This window comes from Sander lucioperca, chromosome 11 (genome assembly GCF_008315115.2).
Source record: "Sander lucioperca isolate FBNREF2018 chromosome 11, SLUC_FBN_1.2, whole genome shotgun sequence".
In the NCBI taxonomy this organism is placed as follows: Eukaryota; Metazoa; Chordata; class Actinopteri; order Perciformes; family Percidae; genus Sander; species Sander lucioperca.
The window spans coordinates 25,656,323-25,677,474 of record NC_050183.1 but is presented as its reverse complement, the minus strand read 5'-3'; the positions used below and the strand labels follow the sequence as shown (position 1 = coordinate 25,677,474).

The 21,152-nt window shown below is 43.6% G+C and overlaps 2 protein-coding genes across 15 annotated transcripts in view; one reads left to right on the top strand and one right to left on the bottom strand.

Annotated features, from left to right (window-relative positions):
- Positions 1-13,168, top strand: part of palld (palladin, cytoskeletal associated protein) — a 55,309-nt gene extending 42,141 nt beyond the window's left edge. For 5 of the 11 annotated variants that reach the window (XM_036007032.1, XM_036007034.1, XM_036007033.1 and 2 more), the window contains 12 exons: positions 3,142-3,822; positions 4,633-4,777; positions 5,163-5,264; positions 6,471-6,509; positions 7,515-7,736; positions 8,233-8,382; positions 8,770-8,858; positions 9,775-9,907; positions 11,508-11,715; positions 12,076-12,241; positions 12,356-12,489; positions 12,597-13,150. In XM_036007032.1, the coding sequence (XP_035862925.1) occupies positions 3,142-3,822; positions 4,633-4,777; positions 5,163-5,264; positions 6,471-6,509; positions 7,515-7,736; positions 8,233-8,382; positions 8,770-8,858; positions 9,775-9,907; positions 11,508-11,715; positions 12,076-12,241; positions 12,356-12,489; positions 12,597-12,757 (2,230 nt within the window). In that variant the 3' untranslated portion in view covers positions 12,758-13,150. Of the gene's footprint in view, positions 1-3,141; positions 3,823-4,632; positions 4,778-5,162; positions 5,265-6,470; positions 6,510-7,514; positions 7,737-8,232; positions 8,383-8,769; positions 8,859-9,774; positions 9,908-11,507; positions 11,716-12,075; positions 12,242-12,355; positions 12,490-12,596 lie in introns of all 11 variants that reach the window. The other 6 variants (XM_036007030.1, XM_036007029.1, XM_036007031.1 and 3 more) reach the window with 3 other exon arrangements.
- A 931-nt stretch (positions 13,169-14,099) lies between these two features.
- Positions 14,100-19,200, bottom strand: cbr4 (carbonyl reductase 4). Of its 4 annotated transcripts, none has more exons than XM_036007039.1 (7): positions 18,990-19,178; positions 18,699-18,752; positions 18,496-18,660; positions 17,138-17,258; positions 16,427-16,563; positions 15,860-15,994; positions 14,100-15,722 (listed from the first exon to the last, which is right to left on the bottom strand). In XM_036007039.1, exons 3-7 carry the CDS (start codon positions 18,638-18,640, stop codon positions 15,544-15,546), a joined length of 717 nt encoding a protein of 238 aa, XP_035862932.1. In that variant the 5' UTR covers positions 18,641-18,660; positions 18,699-18,752; positions 18,990-19,178; the 3' UTR covers positions 14,100-15,543. The 4 variants fall into 4 exon arrangements, with proteins under 4 accessions (XP_035862932.1, XP_035862933.1, XP_035862931.1 ...); XM_036007040.1 differs by having other exon boundaries at positions 18,699-18,724; XM_036007038.1 differs by having other exon boundaries at positions 18,496-18,704; positions 19,072-19,200.
- Positions 19,201-21,152: the final 1,952 nt, after the last annotated feature.

The following is a 21,152-nucleotide window of genomic DNA, read 5'->3' as shown; positions in this document are numbered from 1 at the left end:
CTGTCATCAGCTGGCCGGGTCTAATAAAGCGGCTCCGTCTTTTCAGCCAGCTGCGGAGCTAACGAGATGGGCGGCAGATAAACCTGCGGATGGCTCCCAGCTTGCTAGGCGGTGGAACAGTGGATGAGTTTCTCACGCACCCCGGGTCGTTATTGTTCAGGAAGCACAAACAAGCGGCATCGGCTTAATTTATTGAAGCAAGATGCTGCCGGTAAAGACCCACAGTGTCTGGCACCGCTCCGTGTTTAGCTGACTGATACATCACTGGGCTGTAAAACACTCTTACAATTAAGTTACTGTTAAGCTGTTCCTGGATCTGTTCATTGAGCTTTTCCATGTAGAAACCAGAGAGACAAAGTTACTCCACACCAGATTCCTTTTGGCTTTTCTACTCTTCTTTCTTTTTTTTCCCCCATTAAAGAGTTTACAGACAGGATCCAGCCCAAGGAAAGTATTTTTCAGGATGAAAAGGGGGAAGACATAACTTCTCTGCCTATTTTTACCACCAGAAGACGGGAAAAAAAAAAAAAGAAAAGAAGAGAGGCAATGAGGGAGAGAGACATAAGAGTAATGCTGTGTTACAGAATGACAGACAGAGGAGCTGGAGCGAAGCACGGCGCTCCGTGGGCCAGTTGGCTTGGACCAGGACAGCAAAACACAGGGCCGTTGGCATGACGACAGAGGAACACTTCCCTTCTAATTCAGCCCCTCTCCGCCACAGAGACAAAAAATAAGAGAGAGCAATGGAGCCATTTGTAGACGCCTTCTAATCTTTTACACAAGGCGCAGGTTTTAGCAGGGGTCGTGCTGTTTTAGAGTACAGCTGGGATGAAAACAGGCAGGACGTAGTGTGCGTACAGCGGCCTTTGTCATGCACTTTGTGGTCAAGGAGGTCTGGACGATCAGAGCTGGAGGGTCACAGAGTCTGTATGACCCTCGCTTGATGTAAATCCCTAAGTGGGCCGTAAAACTATTCATGCAGCTGCAAATTATACAAGCTGACCTTTTCATGCGCTGTCAAATATGAAGAAGCCAAATGTCTAAACAACTGACAAAATTAGAATTCTATTACGCTGAATTGTATTTAGATGCAAGTCAAATGTCAGTGCATAGTAAGAGAGTGTACCATTGTACTGTAAGATAGTTGCATAGCAGTTGGGCTGTGTAATGAATGAAGGTGCTTGTGTCTTTATATTGGAAGTAAAGGGCACCTTTTAAGGCAAAGGGGATGATGTCAGTTCAAGCTGGATAACATCCAGCTCATACATTTACAGCATTTACCTTTGTCACAAACATAGGTAAAAAAACTGTAAAGGTCTTTGAGGTCTTTCATGCTGAGGCAGTAAAGCGGTGTGTCGGCTTGAGAGGGATGAGGCTGGGAGGAAATTAAGTGTGTTTCCTCTCTGCTGGAGCAGACGGGCAGGGTGCTTTGGGCCTGATGCTCTGAGAACACAGCCAAAAAAGGAATCAAACCGCTGCAGAGCGCTGCGAGCCTCGCGAGCTGCCAAACTGTTCCTGTAAAAGCACTCTTTTGGTTGAGGCCTGAACAGGAGAGTTTTGGAGAATGTAAAGAAAAATGTATACACAGAGGGGGGGGACACGTTGAATCGACTGTGTGCTCTCGCCGTCAGTGAGGACAGCACCAGGTTACGCTGAGCTGGAATGATCGCAATGAACGATTTTGAATTAATGACTATTTATTTGGGCATGTGAAGTCTCCTATGGAGGGGAGCATGAGACCAAAATAACTGGCTCGGACAGACTAATCAGTCATGTTGCTGTTTGATTGTGTGCTGGATTTGTTACACTTTGCTACAACTGTCAGTTTTGTGAAATACTCACCAGTGTTGTTTGCAAATGTATAGGGGGGGAAGGCTAAAGGGAGGGGGGTCTTCTCTGTATTCTCACAGATGAAAAATAGTCGAAAGACTCCACTGATTATTCAACATCTGGAACAGATTTGGGCACGTGAACTTGGTCCTGGTGGACTCCTGACAACATGCACCACTGGGATGCACAGTATATTCTGAACAGGCTGCCTATGAAGAACTCATCAGTCTCACATACACATAGCTGTATACTCTGAAGGTTTATAATTTCCAGCCTTTCCCCTGCTTCTGATCCTCAAGGAGAGCTTCTAAGAGTTCACTTCTGTCTCATGGTTTTCAAAAGTCCTCTTTAGAGCTTGTTTTAGCAATGCTACGAGAAAATAAAAACTAGTAAAAAGAACTCCCTCTCTCCCACAATGACGACAACACAGTGAATCAACCAAGCTGGGGGAGAGACTGGGCAACCACACCTCTGTGAAAAAACACAATACTTCATCAGGACCTATCCCTGGCAAAATGACACCGCAACATTAGATATTTTGTTTTTCTTCATCACAGTGCCATTCAGATACAGGGAGCCACGCCTCAACCGTGTAATTCCCTTTTCTTATTTCTCAGATAGAAAAAACATCATATTAACTGAGCTCAGACCAGTTTACGGTCCGTTAGACTAAACTGCTGCACTGTTGAACAAAACTGTTTTTCTCACTTCTCTCCTGATTCCTTTACTATACTTGATGTAATGTCAACAGGCTGGCTTTGTGAAAGGCTAGAGGCTGATAACCTATCAGCTGGTGCTGCTGGTGCAGCGTTTCCTTCCCAGAACACACACACACACACACACACACACACACACACACACACACACACACACACAAACAATGTGTCCAGGCTGTCACCTTCAGACCAGTGAAAAAACAGTTGACTTTGACTCCTGTTGACATACGACCACATGCTGAGGTCATCCTCAAAATCCTTTATGTCTTTAATAATGAACATGTTCCCAATTTGTGGTGTTTCTGCCTCACTCGGCTGTCCCAACACTTTAGATTGACATTCTAACTCTACATCGATTATGCTCACATGTGGCAGCTAACACTTCTGTTACAGTTAGATAGAGACCAGGCGATGGTGTCATGCATAAATTGACAACAGCTGCATGATTTTGAAACATTTTTACAAGTCTGTTACTTTGTTACAGAAATGCCCCACCCCCAACCCTTTCCCATAAAGAATGTGAAGTCCTTAAGAAAACAAACAATGACTTTAGTTTCTGATAACTGCCACTGATGACCATGCTTCTGCTTTTTAGGAACGCGTCCCAGCTGAAGCAGCTGCAGGACCAGATTCTATTGGAGCAACAGGAAGCACCCAGCTGGCAGCAGCAGCAGGAACAGCCGAACCAGGAAATCCCGCCTCCACCTCAGCAACAAGAAGCGCCTCCACCTGCTCCACCATCCCCACCTCTCCCACCTCCTCCCTCCTTCCAGGAGTTGGAGAGCAGCACCGCCATGCAGGCCAGCACCTTCAACTACGCCCGGCCCAAGCAGTTCATCGCAGCCCAGAGCCCCGGCGGGGCGGGCTACGTCACCCAGTCCTCTGGCTCCTCAGGGTCCAGCCTGTCCTCCCCCCTGTCTCCTCCCACCTCACACAAGCCCTTCACCCGGGTCACCGTGCCCCCCTTCACCAAGGCCGGCAGCGTGGAGTCTCCCAGCTCTCCCTCCTTCCCGCCGCCACCACCGCCCTTCTATAGCTCCAGCAACCTGTCCTCTCCATTAGGCCCTGGCCAAGACTTCCCTCCTCCTCCGCCCCCCCCCCCTCCGCCCGTCTCCATGTCTCCAGCCCTCTCAGATATGTCCTCGCCGTTCTCTTCCGTCCCTCTGTCTCCAGCCTCCAGCTTCCTGTCCTCAGTGTTGCCCTCCACACCTTCCTCACCCAGCAGTCCTATAGTCAATGCCAACGCCCTGGGCCTTCCTAAAGGCAACGGCACTGTGTAAGTATCCCTCACATGCACTTTTACAAATAGAGCTTTCTGTACAGTGTCAGTCAACTTACATTAGCTCTTTATACATGGTGTGTCTCAGGCGAGTTGACCTGCTGGCAACTGGAGGCAGGATGTCTGCTAGATGGAAGATGACATGTTTACATTTTTATACAGCATGTTTACAGGAAAACGCAAACTAAAGAATTCTTTTAAACCCACATAAACCTACACACATAGACACAAAAGTCTTCTCAAGGTGCAACAGCTTTAGCACCTATACAGCGAGAAAATATACACAAGGACCTGAGAGTGAAAGGTGTGTCAAAATCAAATAAACACTCAAGATGTATCACTTCACAGAGTTCTGCGCCCAGCTGATATAGACTGCAGGGTTGCTGCCTTTTGACTTTGAGCTCTGCATATCGAGTTAGCTGATCAAAAGCTCTCGTTGTGTAGATAATCCTCCTCTGACGGCTGTCCTGAAGGGGGACATTTCGATTTTCTTTTTCCTCCATCAAGGGCATTCCACCTTAAACTCTTTGCCAGTCATTTTTCATCAGTCCCTCCCTCACCCCTGCACTCCCCCTCTCACCCTGGCATTCCTGCTGCAGTTGTGAGAGATAAGAAGACACATTGTGGAATGCTATAGCTGCACATGTCCAGATAAGGTTGGATATGAGAGAGCCAGAGAGGGAGCAAAAAGAGCTAGAGAGGAAAGAGGAGTTGCGACGTGTCGAGATAATACGCGTGCATGTGCGTCACAGAGCAGAGTGCCACAACGTTGACATTGACAAATGTTTCTGTTTTGTCCTTTTTTAGCAAAGCGTTCCCCAGGAAGTCCTCGGTCACCAGGACGCCCCGCCTGGCGTCTGACTCTGACATCCAAGGATCCAAGGACGCCGTCATCCAGGATTTAGAGAGAAAACTGCGCTTTAAAGAGGAACGCATAAGCAATGGTCAACAGGTGTGTGTGTGTGTGTGTGTGTGTGTGTGTGTGTCGGTGTGTGTGTGTGTGTGTGCGTGTGTGTGTGTGCGTTAGTTCTCTAGCTTTGTTCCATTACTGAAACATCTGTGTGTTTGCAGACAATCAGAGAATGAGCGTGTTCAGTAACACAGATTAACAAAGATCCCAACAAGTCATGCATCTATTCATGAAGAAAAAAACAACCCATACTAGTGTATTTAGCTTTTGTGTCATGCACCCTCAAATAAATTCAAAATGTTGTCTCCATACCTAATTACATCCCTCTTAACACAAGATACAGTGGCTAGCCGATGGTGTGTATCAGTGTGTGTTCTGCAACTCACACACTAACCCCCGCTGACCCCAGTAATCCCTGCTTTTCTAGAAGTTAACCTATGAGGAGAAGATGGCTCGCAGACTGCTGGGTGCTGACAACGCTGCCACAGTCTTAAACACACAGGACACAGAGGAGGAGCCAGTCACACAGGTACGGTGGCTCTTTTTTAGGATCCACACACCTGGAGGGGGAAATCACACACATACACACTTCACCGTTTGAGCAACATGTCTACACTAGCAGTGTTTACTTTCTTTTTTTTTTTTACACAAATCCCACTGTTGCATGTGTACGACACATCACCTTTCTATTTTCTGGTTTGTGCACCTATGCTTTTCTGGTGTCATTCCTATCTTGTGACTACTGGCTTTCCTTAATATACTGTTGAATCTGAGTGCACACAACCCTTACCCCACCCCCAGTCCCTGTAAACACTGTTGAGGAGCGAGTTATGAAAGCAGGGTATAAATACTGTAAAGTCCTCCAGAGCCCTCCATAAAAAGCTCTGTTTATGCAAACTGGTAGAAACCAGTGTTGCTGGAAACATGTTGGGGGGGGGGGGAGTAACACTGTTTGAAGGCTTGTGTAGCCGTTTGTCTAACTGTGAGCCACCAAAACATTCTGTGGTCGTGTCAGAGTGTAGCACCTCCGCACAGCGTTGGTTGTTCATTCACATACAAACTGGCTTCTTTTTTTAGCTTGTGCAAATTGTTGTTTATATTGATCCTCTATCAGGGCTCATTTCCACCTATGGAAGAAACTATTTGTTGTTGAAATTGTATTTTCATTTCATTTTTTGTCATTTAAAATTGGACCACATAACAAGCAGCATGCACCGGAGAACGAGAGTAGACAGAGGGGAAACTGGCTCTGAATTAGTTAGGTTCAATTCAATTTCAATTCAATTTTATTCATAATGTCAACTAATATTACAGAGACCAAACAATTCCCCCAAGAGTAATTACAGAGAGAGAATACCTAACTACAAATTGAAAAATATGAAATTTGACTCATAAGTGAAGTCACAATGCAGATGTAATGAACACCACTAGAACATAAGTTGTGTCTACACCGTGTCATCTCAGTGTGCCTGTTGGCATGAGAAGCAATCTGATTGGTTGTGGCACTACAGCACTGCATGGCTCTGAGCACAAACTCTAAGCCCGGGAATGCATCTGTACCAATGCATCGTGAGACGTCGTATTTTTATAGTTAAGCATGTGAATTAAAATGTTCTGTTTTGAGAGCAGGTAAGATTGAACACGTACACACACTAAAACACACAACACACACGTGTTTGCCACTCTGTGTGATGCACAGTGACAGTACAGTCAGTCAGTGTTTTTCTCTCAACAGGAAGACGAGTCATCTGATAGAGAATATTTCCCTCAAAAGGTGTTTGAAAGCTTTGTTTCTCTCTGTCACCCTATGTGTAAATGTGTACACAGAGTCACACTAAAAGCTAGGATGTATTCACTTTGGCGAAAACAGGATCAGGCCTGGGAATTAGCTCATAAGGAAACAAGTGGCACGCAAAAGGCAGCGATACGTAATTTTATTTTTGGTCCCTGCGGTTCCATAGTCATTGTGTAGTCCATTCACAGGCAGGTGTGCCTGTAAACACAAAAGAATACAACTGATTATGCTTGTGTAAAACTTGGTCACTCACCTTTTACAGTTGCTTGTTGCTCATATGGGTAGTTTGAATTGATTCAGATACTGACGCATGTCGTAGCTTGATTGCAACACAAGTATCAGTAAGCACGTTTTCACACAGGTTGTACTTTGTTCCGTCTGTGTGTCCATCACGCGATGCATGCTGCAACGTTAATTTGCATTTGAGATTTAAACCAGCAATTAAGTTAAATCTTTAGAAAGCAAGGATCATTGAATAATAATTTGTTAGATTTTTAGAAAGGAACATGCTGCAGCAGCTGCCTCTGCACTATTACAGGATGATACCTCAGCAGATCAGGATGGGCCACTTCTGTGATTGCTGCCGTTATGAGCGGCAGATTGAGGATAAATGCTGGTTCTGCAGCTGTTCCCAAGGCCTGTCATTATCTGTGTGATGTGTCATCGAACCATGTTGCCCTGCAGATGTTCCCTCTGCCTCAGCAGAGCTACAGTGATGACAGATTGATGGAGGTGGTAGGCAGGAGGAATGGCTCATTGGGGCAGGGAGGAATTAGGAAATTGGGAGAAAGTTGGGTGACAATCAAGACAAGTTAATGATTGTGTGTTAAATGTAGAATAGGGAAAATAGGGTTTCATTGATAGCTTTCTGCAGCTCTTGAATGTGTTGGCCCTTGCCACGTGATCACACAAACCTGCTCTAGTAGGCTACTTCTGTCTCAGTCTTTCTCTAAATTGTTTTTGCTCTCCTTCTCTGGCATGTAGGAATACAAAGTGTCCAGCTTCGAGCAGCGTCTGATCAGTGAGATTGAATTCCGTCTAGAGCGTTCACCGGTGGAGGAATCGGACGACGACGTGCAGCACGATGAAGACTCAGCCGGGCGGGGGAAGGCACCATCCTTCGACCAGAAGCTCAAACACTACAAAGTCTTCGAGGGCATGCCCGTCACCTTCTCCTGCAAGGTCCACGGAGACCCCAAACCAAAGGTGGGAGGGTGAACATGTTTACCGAAAGAATGTCATCGCCCTGTATGATTAAACATTGTTGGTGATGATGCTGTGGCAGTTATTAACATTAGTTGCATATTTGGTCATTTTGAGGCATTTACATGACTTGGCTTCCTTTGCTTTGGGAGTTGCTGATGTGTGATGTTGATGACGGAGGGTGTAGATGTTGCACATATGCTCCATGTTGTGATAAGGGGAGGCCCTTTGCGAGAACACACACTGGCCTGGCCTGGGCTGGCTGCCTGGCTCTGTACACATTAATGGCATGGTGATGACAGGCTTCAGGATGAACTGATGAAATATAAAAAAGCAGAGCGATAGAGGTGAAAGAGGCATAGAGCACTGCATTAAAACTATTTAAAGATGATACTAAACTTTAGTTTGAAAATTCATTAAATGTTTAAAAATAAAAGCCACTGATTTTAATATCACGATCAGTCTGATAGTTATCCTCTGTTCTTGTCTTGTGTCACAGGTCTACTGGTTTAAAGATGGCAAGCAAATCTCCAAGAGGAGCGAGCACTACCGGATCAGCCGTGACGCTGATGGAACCTGCTCTCTGCACACCGCTGCAGCCTCGCTCGATGACGACGGCAACTACACCATCATGGCGGGCAACCCTGAGGTGAGCAGACGGGTGCAGAGCTCTGGAAAAATAAAAAAAAACATAAAATGTTATAGAAATTTCTGTGCACCTTTTCATAGAAAATAAATGCACACACACCTCTGTTTGGCCACTCCTTAGAAGACGTCAGCGCCCATTAGCGAGAGAATAATGAGTATCGAGATAATAGTCTCCGGCCTGAAGAGGAAGAGGGCGTTGAATGAGACGGGAAATCACTAAAGCCCTCATGAGGGTCAAAAGTCCATGTGCTACAGGCTTTCTAACAGCCTTTTCCAGCTCCAACACTCACATTTTATTTCCTCCTCCCTGTCTGACTGCTGCCTGTGCTGTGGTGGAGTGTCAACACCTCATCAGCTCTCTCTCTCTCTCTCTCTCTCCACCTCGCAGGGCAGGGTGAGCTGCACCGGCAGGATGATGGTGCAGGCTGTGAACCAGCGAGGCCGAAGCCAACGCTCCGCACCTGGACACATGCGCAGGTGAGGCTGCGCTGACTGGCGGAGGAAAGGCTGAACTGAATATATTTTATTCACAGCTTGGAGCTGCTGGCTGGCACATGTGCTGCATGCTGTTCGCCATCTGCATTACTTCTGTACTCGCTCACTCACACAGATTTAATAGGTTTTTTTTTTTTTTTCCACATGCCAAAGCTGCTATTTACACAAATCTTTGCTGTGAGCTGAGTCACAGTTTTGCTTTTGTTGAACTGTCTGTTCAGGAAAGAAAAGCTCTGTGTTAATGAGAGGGAACACCTGTTTGCTCTGTTCTGTTTTCCATTGCTCTTATGACTTTGTATATAGAGAGCGCATTCATCCGAGCCCAGATATTGAAAAGATGCACAGAAGATCACAGACGCTCCTCACAGAACATAAAAAAACCCACCTGTAATCTGTAGATGAACACTGCCAGAGATGTTTTGAGAAGAGAGATCAAGATAACAATCAGTGTCTTCCATCTCTTTTTTTCCCTCCCTGGTTGACGTGCAGGCAGAGTGGTGATGTCATTGGGCAGAATCACAGGAACTCCCATGAGTCTTGACCTGCTGTACACGGTTAAGGGGGGAATCATAGATCAAGAAAGAGCTAGTGGAAGGATGCCAGAGCAGGAAATAAGGGCAAAAAAGGCCCCAAAAGTTCTTACTATGTCTATGAAAGGGGGGATATATAATATACAAGTGAACATGAATGTGGAAAGAGTATTGCACTCTTGTTTCTTTACAAGCTTCTCTAAAAAGCATTTAGATTCATGCTCCAAAGATACTTTCAACAACTGAAAGGCTTCCATTTTCTTTTTAAATAGAAATGAATTTAAAGTTGCAAAAATGCCTTAAAAATTATCTAGAAGTTGATTTTTAATACCAAATACTGTACATTTACCTCTCTCTCTCTCAATCAGGCCCAGGTCCAGGTCTAGAGACAGTGGGGATGAGAACGATAACATCCAAGAGCGCCACTTCCGCCCCCACTTCCTGCAGGCACCCGGTGACCTCATAGTTCAGGAGGGCCGACTGTGCCGGATGGACTGCAAGGTAAATGCACGCCTCTCACTCCTGAGAGTGCAACCTGTGCTAACATGGGTGGACGGTGGGATTAAAGGGGGGGAAGGAAGGACAACGCGTCGCCCTGTGGTGGCTGCATCTGAACATTTTCCATATAAAACAGTTCTTTATTGATTAGGATGAAGAGACTTCTGGAAATGTTTTTCTGTAAAGATTGATATAAGAAGTCGTTTGAGCGGGTCGGCTCAGTTTTGAGACAGTGCTGCTTACTGAAGGACATTTTTAAAACTTAAAAAGAGAAAAGACAAATTATACATTATGTTTTTTGGTGTGGTATGGCATGTCTATCTGTGAACTTTAATGTGAAGAAAGTTTCTTCTTTTTTTTATGACCGCAGTTTTAAGGCCTTTTTTTGGACAAGTTATGTCAGAATCTGCCATTTTCACTTTTACCCTTTACTTGTATACTTCTAGTTAGTTTAATCTAATGGGATCAAGGTCTAAAATAGTGGAATAGTTTAGCAGACAGCCAACTTCTGCTTTAAGCGTCTGTGCGTCTAACCTGTAGCTGTTATTCTATGATAAAAGAGAGATGGTTTAAAATAACTGAGACATGACTGGAAAGGAAAAATGCCCGCACCAAAGAGAATATGTTAATCATAGTAATAGAGAAAGCAATTTCAGATCCGCCCTTTAATTCAGTGTCTGTATTGCTTTCAGGGAGGCTCCATGTCTGTGCTGCCAAAGAAACAATTCCCTTTCCGTGCATTCCAGTTACTTTAGGGAATAAAGAAACTAGTGGAGACGAGATGTTTCATCACTTCCTCGCGTTATGAATGGCTCAAAGCAGACAGGGAGAATAAAGAGGTGTCATTTTTCAGTGATTAAGTGGGATCGGGTTTTTCTACAATTATTTCCCCCTCGCGCCACTCCCATCTCCCCGCGCTCATTTTCTCTCTTTATCTTCTTCGTCATCACCTTGCCTCCCTTCAGCCCGCAGCACTTCCAAAACTCTTTGAAAGCTGCTACATGTAATAAAATAAAACAGACCCACAATTAACTCACTATAAAAAGACTTTTTATGCTCGTCAGAAATAAACTGAGAGTCTCCATTCCTACGGAGCCCTGAATGTCAATGATATTTATAGCAAATATTTATTTCCAGATCATTTGTGGCTTTCCAAACTTTCCATCCTTAAAATGTCCCAACTTCTAAAAGCGTGTTGGGCCGCTTCCAGAAATACTTATCACTGCTTAGTCTACTCTCCTTTGTGATATCTGTGAATTTCACATTGTAATACCAAACATGCATATCCACAGTGGCACATATTCCAGGTGGGCAGGGTGAAGTAGGTCTTGGGTTTCTCTGCAAAGTGAGACGAGTCTTTTCTGCAGTTTATTCCCATGACAAAGCGTGCAGGCGACCAGGCTCCTCCAGACAAACACAGCACAGACGGATTAACCAAACACTGCTGTTTTCATACTCCCAATAAACACACACTGCCCCCACAGAACACATGCAGCGTATATATGCATTTTCTCCAACAAAAACAAGCACAGGCTGCTCTACGAACAAGCATCCACACATTGAGTGAGTTTTAATGTTCGCTGTGTTCTTTCGCCACCTGTAGGTGAGCGGCCTGCCCACTCCTGACCTCATCTGGCAGCTGAACGGGCAGACCATCCGGCCCGACTCTGCCCATAAGATGCTGGTGAGGGAAAACGGTGTGCACTCATTGGTCATCGAGCCTGTGACTAGCCGCGACGCAGGCATCTACACCTGCATCGCCAGCAACCGAGCCGGGCAGAACTCCTTTAACCTGGAACTCATTGTTGCAGGTAAACAGAAACATACAAATCAGTAGGCGGCATGTGCGCAGAAGATACATGTTAGCATGATTTGGAAGAAAACGCATCACAGATTGTCCATTTTATTTTTGTATGAAAAAAAAACTTCCAAAAGTCTTGACATAAATTATATCAGCAACCTTTTGTTCACTGATTAAACAATCCTTTCTGTATCATGAAGATACATTTTTAAATATATTTACTGCCTTAAATCACTTTTAGGCTTAATGCAAACACAATTTCTTTGCATGTTATTCTTGGACACTTGTACAGTGCCAAACAGTTTCCAGTTTTACATGTTAGCATGGTTTGGACCAAAACAAAAATCTCAGTAACGCACTCTTTCCACAGCCAAAGAGATGCACAAGGCCCCTTCGTTCGTCGAAAAGCTGCAGAACACAAGTGTGGCTGAGGGTCATCCTGTGAGACTGGAGTGTCGTGTCGCAGGGGTCCCTTTCCCACAAATCTTCTGGAAAAGGGAGAATGAGTCATTAACTCACAACACAGATAGAATCAGGTACAGAAAATCCAGGTTTTTTTGTACCAGATTATGGGCACTTCCCCCAAAAACTGGACAACAGAATATGGAAATAATCACTTCCCTTAAATGTGTGTCAATTGTCTTTCCCAGCATGCACCAGGACAACTGTGGCTACCTGTGTATGATCATCCAGCCAGCCATGAAAGAAGATGCTGGCTGGTACACTGTGTCAGCCAAGAATGACGCCGGCATCGTATCCAGCACTGCACGCCTCGATGTCAACAGTAAGTTGGGACTCTGAAACACACACTGCTCATCGAATCAAACCTTTCTTGTGTGTCTTTTTTCCCCCACTCTACACATCATTAAACACCCTCTGCTCCGTCCTCAGCTCAGTGGCAGCAGCCTAACCTCCCCAGGCCCAAGAAGGTGCGTCCCTCCACCAGCCGCTACGCCGCTCTGACAGAGAGAGGGCTGGACGTGAAGGCAGCATTCTTCCCCGACTCCAGCCCGCTGCAGCCTGGCGGCCTGGTGGAAAGTGATGACCTGTAGAGAGACCCCCCCTCCCCGAGAAAAACCTGAAAGCTGCCCTTGTTCTCAGCACGCCTGAAACAAATACTTTATGATGGCGACAAGGGGGCGTGTAGAACCTTGTCCACCGGAGGGACTGCGGATACAGAACTGAAGGGTTGGTGGGCAGAGTGAGCTGGTGTAGCCGTGGTTTTCATATGTTTTTATAATGTGACACACAACCCATTATATTACAGAATTCATCGAGTTGTTCCCCCATGCTTCATTTTATCAAATGGACCTGGAAAATGATTGAAGTGTTTACCACGAGGAAAGACTGTTCATTAATATGCTCTCACTGTTTCATGAATTGTTCATGTTGACTCTGTTTTGCAAAGGGTTGTCTGTTTAAGTGCCTCTCATGACTGTAAAGATTTTAAAAAAGATGAATGAAACATAGAATTACTATGCATGTTCCAAGTGGTGCCATTTGATATACACAGGCTAATACTGTATCTATACGTAGCACTCCACCAGCTGGGTTTAAATATGGACATGAGGGAGAAAAGATGACTTCAAAAGCGGCTGAAGGATTCAAAGCATTGTAGCTTTGACGAATGAGATCACTAACTTTTATTCTGTGGGCTTGTGTAGCACAGTACTGATATCCACAGTATCTGATTGTAGCTGCAATATCATACAGTCTCTTTGTTGTCATAGATTAGCTTACAGATATTGGAAAAGGCCGGGCCTTATAAGCAGTATAGTTTTTTTAGCAAAATAAATGAGGTTTGGGAAAAGAATGCTCACACATGAATGTGATCTCTTTGGTTGTGGATGCAGCAGAACTTAAGGAAGGTTGGATCAGACAGACACAGGAAGGGATAGCAACGGAAAAAGCAGGTTGTTGTGAAAATGACGGGCATCAACTTTAATGTGGTAAGTTAACACTTGATAGAGGGATGTGAGTGACTGTGGTGATGGTCAAAAAATGGAAGATACAGAAAACTTTGGCGACAGAGGGTCATTTTTGTGAATTTTCTTTGGTTTATTTTAAAAGGGTGAATTGAAATGTTCTTACTCAAGAGAGGGTGCTGTGAAAGGTTTCTGTGTATTTGTCACACACATCACAGAGTGTCCATTTTATTTTTGTATGGAAAAAAAACTTCCAACAGTCTTGACATAAATTATATCAGCAACCTTTTGTTCACTGATAAAACAATCCTTTCTGTATCATGAAGTTTTATAAATATATTTACTGCCTTAAATCACGTTTAGGCTTAATGCAAACACAATTTCTTTGCATGTTATTCTTGGACACTTGTACAGTGCCAAACGACTGTTTCCAGGATGTATAAAAACACAACTCTTTCCCCCCAGTGTTCAGAGGTAGAAAGCACTCTGAGCTGGTAGAAAGTGAAAAGCAAGTTATATTTATATCTACTATTTTCATCACCTATACTATACAAAGTGGACATCTTTTTCTGTCTGTTCAGAGCTTGCATCAGCTGACAGTTACTGTGTTTGCACATTTCTATGCCAATCAATGCCTGTATATGGATTGTTCTTCTGATATTATTTTAGGTTATGAAAGTTAATAAAAAATCTAACTCTTCAGAGACAGTGTGAGATGTTTTTATAGACTGGCAGACTCTTCTTAAAACAATAAGAGAATGCCAAAAAAACACTATCAGTCACAGTGGAAAGACCATTCTTGCTAAGAATGTTAATCAGAGTAAATGTAATCCAATCCTTTAATAGGAAATATGTGTACACAACGTGTAGGACGATTGCACATTAAAGAGACAGAGCACAGTCGAAGTTGCTCATTTTGATACTAATGGATGGTAACAGCATGTTTCAGTGAAAGAACAACCAACGCAGCATTTCAAATCTCATCTCTGAGCATGACAGTCACCTCCAACCCCATCCATCCACACTACAGTTTCAGAGCTGTAACCAGACACTCAAAACATTCCCAGAGTTAAAAATACCCCCCCACACCTCCACCACTAAGTCTAATTTCCTCCAGCTGCAGCCTAACATGCCTGGCCCCTCGACAGGCCCCTCCAGAGGTGGGCTCAGGGGGCCACTGGTGGAGGGTGGAGGGGGGGAGACATGTGCTGGCTGTGAGGGGGTCTCCCGGGGGGCGGTGGGGAAACAAAACATGAGTGCTACGATCAGTGGCGGGCGCTTTACAGTCGTGGAAAAAGACCCAACGGCGTTCAATCTGCTGATCCAATTTAGGACCTTCGGGGCACGGAGGTCTGGACTGGGCCAGACACTCTGGAGTCAGCAGGGTTAGTCATCACGACCGACTGTCCCACACATCAGGCCACGCCTACTGTTGCCGGACAGAGTGACTCAGCAGAAAGACAGAGAGCAGCGGGACAGTGATCCTCAGAGAGATGTGGGGTTGTGTCTCTATGTCAATAACAGGAAACTGCCTTTTTATCTCTTGTGCAAAGATTTTGTTTACTCTTTGTGTTTTGTAGCAAGAATTTTGACAAGAAAACAGCTGATATTAAATACTGTATATCCAATCTCACACTACACAACAGCTTACCAGATGTGACTCTGAATCGTCTTGTGGCCAGAGCAATATCCAACTTCAGCCATGAAGCATTGTTAAGTGTAATATTTATCATTCATGAGTAACATAGGGCCCACTGTCCCCTCATCTTTCTCTTGAGCCATTTCCTCTACAGTCTCCATCTTCTACGCGTTAAACAAGACATACAATTTTCAAGGAAAGGCAGAGTGACACTTTCACCTGCCCCACTGCCATTGTTTTGAACAGTGAGATAACTCCAGGTAGGCCCCATCCCTTACATGGCCAGCTGCAGTCCTCCATCCACCACGAGCACCTGTCCTGTAACGTAGGAAGACTCCAAAAGGAAGAGGACAGCCTGAGCTACCTCCTCCGGCTTGCCAAATCTCCCCAGTGGGATAGAGCGCACCCCGTCCTCCTCCTTCAGCCCTGCGGTCATGTCAGTGCGAATGAAACCTGAAAGCCAGAGAGGGCAGGGACATGAGACTATAATAAAAAAGACAAATAAGATGCCAGAAACTGAGACAGTAAAAAGGAAGGCAGAGCAGTTGCTGAGAGGAAAGGTGAAGTAAGAAGATGAAGTTGTACTGTACCGGGAGCGAGCAGGTTAACTCTGATATTGCGTGAAGCGACTTCTTTAGCCAAAGAGCGTGTGAAGCCCTCTAGACCGGCTTTACTGGCACTGTAGACACACTGGCCAGCGTTCCCTTTCAGGCCCACAACAGAGCCTACACGCAACAAACAGACATCCATTAGGATAACTTAGTATGACAGAAATGTTTCAAAATAAAACTCTGTTAGGAAGCTACTACAGTATTTGATGCCATTATGCTTAAATGATGATATTAGTGTTTAGCCCAATTGTTACAAATCACTAATATTTAAATTATACCCACACAAAAGCATACTACAGGTTTACAGACTGATGAATTATGTTTTCCTATGTTTGTGTCAGTCAGCCTTTGCTTTTGATTTATCTCAGTATGCTAATAAATAAATATTAATGGGTTAAAACATGCAAAAATGTATGCAAAAGTAAAATGTATGGCCTTTGAAGTATTTCACTTTAAAGAAAGTAGCAATGATGTACACTGCCATCTAGTGACCAAACTGAAAACATAATTAATCATGAAGGCCACTGCCTTCAGAGCTATCAGTACCTATATTAACAATGGCGGCTCCCTGGGTGTGCAGCATGCAGCGCAGTGCTGCCCTGCAGGTCAGCATGGTGCCCAGCAGGTTGGTGTGAAGCACAGCCACCATGTCCTCCGGCTTGGCCCTCAGTAACAGAGCATCCCTGAACGAACACACACATGTAATATAAGTAGGGTTGGGCATCGTTTGGATTTTAACAATTCTGATTCCAATTGCGATTCTTCCTTTTGATTCCGGTTCTCATCGATTCCCGATTCAGATTCTTTGAGGGGTGGAGTTGAAACGGGTCACATGCCTATTTTCACAAATAAGAGGAACATTTTATTTTGATTCAATGGTGGTTTGCAGTTTTACAGCTTTTTCAACGTAAAATAAAGCCACACTAGAGCGCTGCTTACTGTGCTCCAAGGCTGCAACACAACAAGCGCCTGGTCGCTTCGGAAACCAAAACTTGCATATATTAAATTGGGAAGCGATGATTGGATTTAAAACCAAATCCTCTAAACGATTCCAAACAATTCCAATAAAGAAATCCTACTGGAATGGTAATTTTTTTAAATGATTCCAAGTAGGAATCGGTTCTCGATGCCCAATCCTAAATATAGGTCAGCCATAAAGTTCAGTGTCCTGTGACAACATTATATCCATTTATATATGCCCATATATGAAAATACAGCAGGGAGCCAGCGGAGGAGCCCGCTTGAGTGCCTGCTCACCTGTTGATGCCCGCTGCATTTACAAGATAAGAGATGTTCCCACAGGTCTTCTGGATCGTCTCAAAGGTTTTCTGCACCTCCTGCTCTTTAGAGACATCACAGCTGAAAGCCACGTGGTCAGCTAGAGAGCATATACAGAAGGAATGGGAGTTTAAATGGTTACAAGACTACAGTCTGTTCAGAACTGCTGCAGATATTGTGGTTTCTTCTTTGTATTTTATAGCACAAAAGCACCAGATCAGGTAATGTGTATATATACAACTGTGACATTTTCTTTTAGAGCTGCAAAGATTGATTGATTAATCGATTAGTTGTCAACTATTAAATTAATCAGCAACTATTTTGATAATCGATTAACCGGTTTGAGTAGTAACTAGTAATAGTAGAAATTCTCTGATTCCTTCTTCTTAAATGTGAATATGTTCTAGTTTCTTCTCTCCTCTGTGACAGTAAAACTGAATACCTTTGAGTTGTGGACAAAACAAGACATTTGAGGACGTTATGTTGGGCTTTGGGAAACAGTGATCAACATTTTTCACCAGTTTCTGACATTTTATAGGCCAAACAACTAATCGTCTAGCGAGAAAATAATCAACAGATTAATCGACAATGAAAAAAATCGTTAGTTGCAGGCCTATTTTTTTTTAATAGCTTGCGTTGTTGAAGAAACAAGAAAAAAAACACCAGAACCAATAGCGCTTGTATAGTCCATATGACAGGGCTTTCTAATCAGTATCAGTTCATTGCATGAGGTGCAGTGGTGGAAGAAGTATTCAGATCCTTTACTTAAGTAAAAGTACTAATACTACACTGTAAAAATACTCTGTTACAAGTCTTGCATTGAAAATGTGACTTGAGTAAAAGTATCATCAGGAAATTGTACTTAAAGTATTTAAAAGTAAAAGTACTCAATGCAAAAAACAAATCCTCACATTTTAGAATCTACAAACGATCCTCACAGTTCTGTCGATCAACTAAGTGTTTAACGCTCTAATCATTTCAGCTGGAGTTGTAGGCCGTTATATTGTTGGGTAGTATAATGTATACTAAAACAGCGTATTTTAAAACTAAATGTGTTTTGTGTGCAACAATCTGAATGTGTAAAAAACTAGTACATTAAAGCTGGAACAGATGAATGTAGTGGAGTCAAAAGTACAATATTTCTCTCTGAAATGTAGCGGAGTAGAAGTAGAAAGTGGCATGAAAAGAAAAGACTCAACTAAAGTACAAGTACCTCAAATTTGTACTTAAGTACAGTACTTGAGTACATGTACTTAGTTACATTCCACCACTGATGAGGTATACATGTTGCCTGCTGAAACATGCATGTTTGTGTGTATCTGTGCACAGCTCCATACCTCCATGTAGAGATGCCACAGTGGCGCGGGCAACATCTTCGTTCCTGGACAGAACAGCCAGCCTGCAGCCCTTCTCTGCCAGCAGGCGGGACACAGCCTTCCCGATGCCCCTGGAGCCCCCACACACCGCTGCCAGCCTGGACATGGCGGACAGCAGGACACCACGCAGGTGGGCAGGAGAGACCGCAGCACTGCACGTCACCACAGGACTGCACCTCTGTATTTACAACTGTATAATGTACGTATATTGACACAAACTGTAACAAAACTAGCATGTAGCTAATGCAGCTAATGCATGTAGCTAACTCAGGCCTAAATGTAGTGAATTTATTTACCACACAAATACTGTAGAAGAAACTACAGCTCATGCAAGCTCATGATGATAGCTGCTGATGTTTCACGGTCATTTTGCTGTCTAGTAACGTTAGCAGGTTTTCAGCTAGCTTAGATAAATATGGTTGCATAATAAAGTTAATAGACATAGTTAGCAGTACCTTAGCTTATTTTCCGACTGTTTTTTTTCCGTCGGACAAAATTTGTTTCCCCGGTAAATAAGTTTACTGACTGAAAGAAGACCAAGAGCGGGCGCTTATGGACGTCGCCATGTTTCTTCTCAGTGTTGTTGCGTTGCTCGTCATTGCTCGATAGATGGCGCAGTATACACACTGCACAGACAGGACTGGTCTGGACGAAGACTGAATCAAATAGGTCTGGACTATTAACTATTAACTGTCTATGGCCTGGACTCACTGTTTTTCATCTTGGTCATGGTTTCTATCTTTGGAAAGCCTCTAAGCAGCCAAAGTACACGTTAATATTCGTCCACATGGATTATAAACACAACCTGATCTTCTGATCAATCTCTCTGTGAAAGTTGTCAGTTCACATGGCATTTAAAATAGCCCAGAGAATTTAAAAGGCCAGTAAAACTTTGACACATTATTTCCTTGTATGGGTTTGCTATTGACAATTTCGACAAGGAAGTACTCACTAACAAATTACTGGAACAGCATAATTAGCCTATGTCATGGGCATCAGCACAGAAAAAACTGTTTTTATATAGCTGCTGTTGGAAGTGTTTGCAGTGCCCAAGTTCTTGTACTTTATTAATATGAATATTCCTATCATGTCTTTTCAATATGGAGGAATTGCTGCAATATTTTTGTAAGAATACTCTTTATTTCACAGGAATAATTGCAGTTCTTTCTGAGTTAACTTTAAGAGAGTAGCTATTTATACTGACACACGCTGCCCTACCCAGCACACAGAAATAGCTCATTGACTGTTAATCGCAGTCATTCATTCTCCTTCTTGCTTCATGTATCATTGTTCCCCATGGAAATAGATTTCACCAGGAAAGCAAAACATTGGTGTAAAAAAATAAAAAAAAAAATAAAGTGAGCGATGTTGAGAGTGGGTGGCCTCGGCCTACACCTGGACGGTCCATCAGCCCAAGACATTCTGCAGGATTGATTTGCTGAGGTTAAATCACATCCACAACCTATGCCAGAGTGGACCTGTGACACTGAGCCTTGCGGTATGAATCATATCCATGCTGCAGCAGAAAAATACAACCATCCCAAACCATATAATGTGCTTAAAATGTGATTACTCTTAGCACAATGTTCATTAATAAACTGTGTCTGTGTGTCGAAGAGAGAAATAGAGCTTGATTTGTATTCAGATCACCTCTCTGAACACCAAGACATTATTCCCCTCTTTCACACTTTACTGATCTAATTATACCTGCCAACAGAACCGTATTTTGCTCTCTCTCATGTGTGAACGCACGCGTATGCACACACACACACACACACACACAGAAGCAAGAGATGTCTCTGTAACACTGTACGTACCATGAACGTACACACTCAGACAGACAATATATATATATATATATATATAGTTTTATGAAGGTACATCTTTTTTTACTCATTACTATAACTGAAAATTGTTGAGTTTGCATCAAGTAATGAAGAGGGGACATTTTCTTTGAACATGTATTGGTCATTGTGAAATCTCTGACATACCAATGCATACTGAAATCTGTTCAAGGGAGCCAAATTCCTGACTCCTCTGTTATGTACAGTAAAGGGTTCAAAAAGGACTTGACTGACACTCCTTTCACTCAGTGACTTGAAATGGCTGACACACCCTGAGCTTTAAATTATCAACAAATTCTTAAACTTGAGACTCCTGAACTCTTTGACAGCCCTTGTAGATATAGACCTTTTTCACAGCAGACATGTTGACATGTCATAGTAGGAAAAGCACAGATGTATTCAAAACCATTAATGATGGCTGCATTCCACTTAGGAGAGGCCCTGGTGTTGTTCATGCTGACTCACTGAAATATCTTACTGGGACACTTGATGGAACTGAGCCATGGTTAAGGTTATCAATTTCAGCTGTGCTTTTCCTACTACAAGTCAACATGTCTGCTGTGAAAAAAGGTCCTTTAATGTTGAAATTGGGAGCGTGTCTATGTTCCCTGGGTCCTATGTTCCCCTCTTTGTATGAGACTGGGGAACATAGGACCCTTTTTCAAAAAAAGGGTCCAATGTTCCCCGGTCTGTTACTTTTTCCACCATTACTGCCAAATTCCATGGCAAATAGGCCTATGTAGGCCTATGGGCTGTTTGACACGCATATGCAAA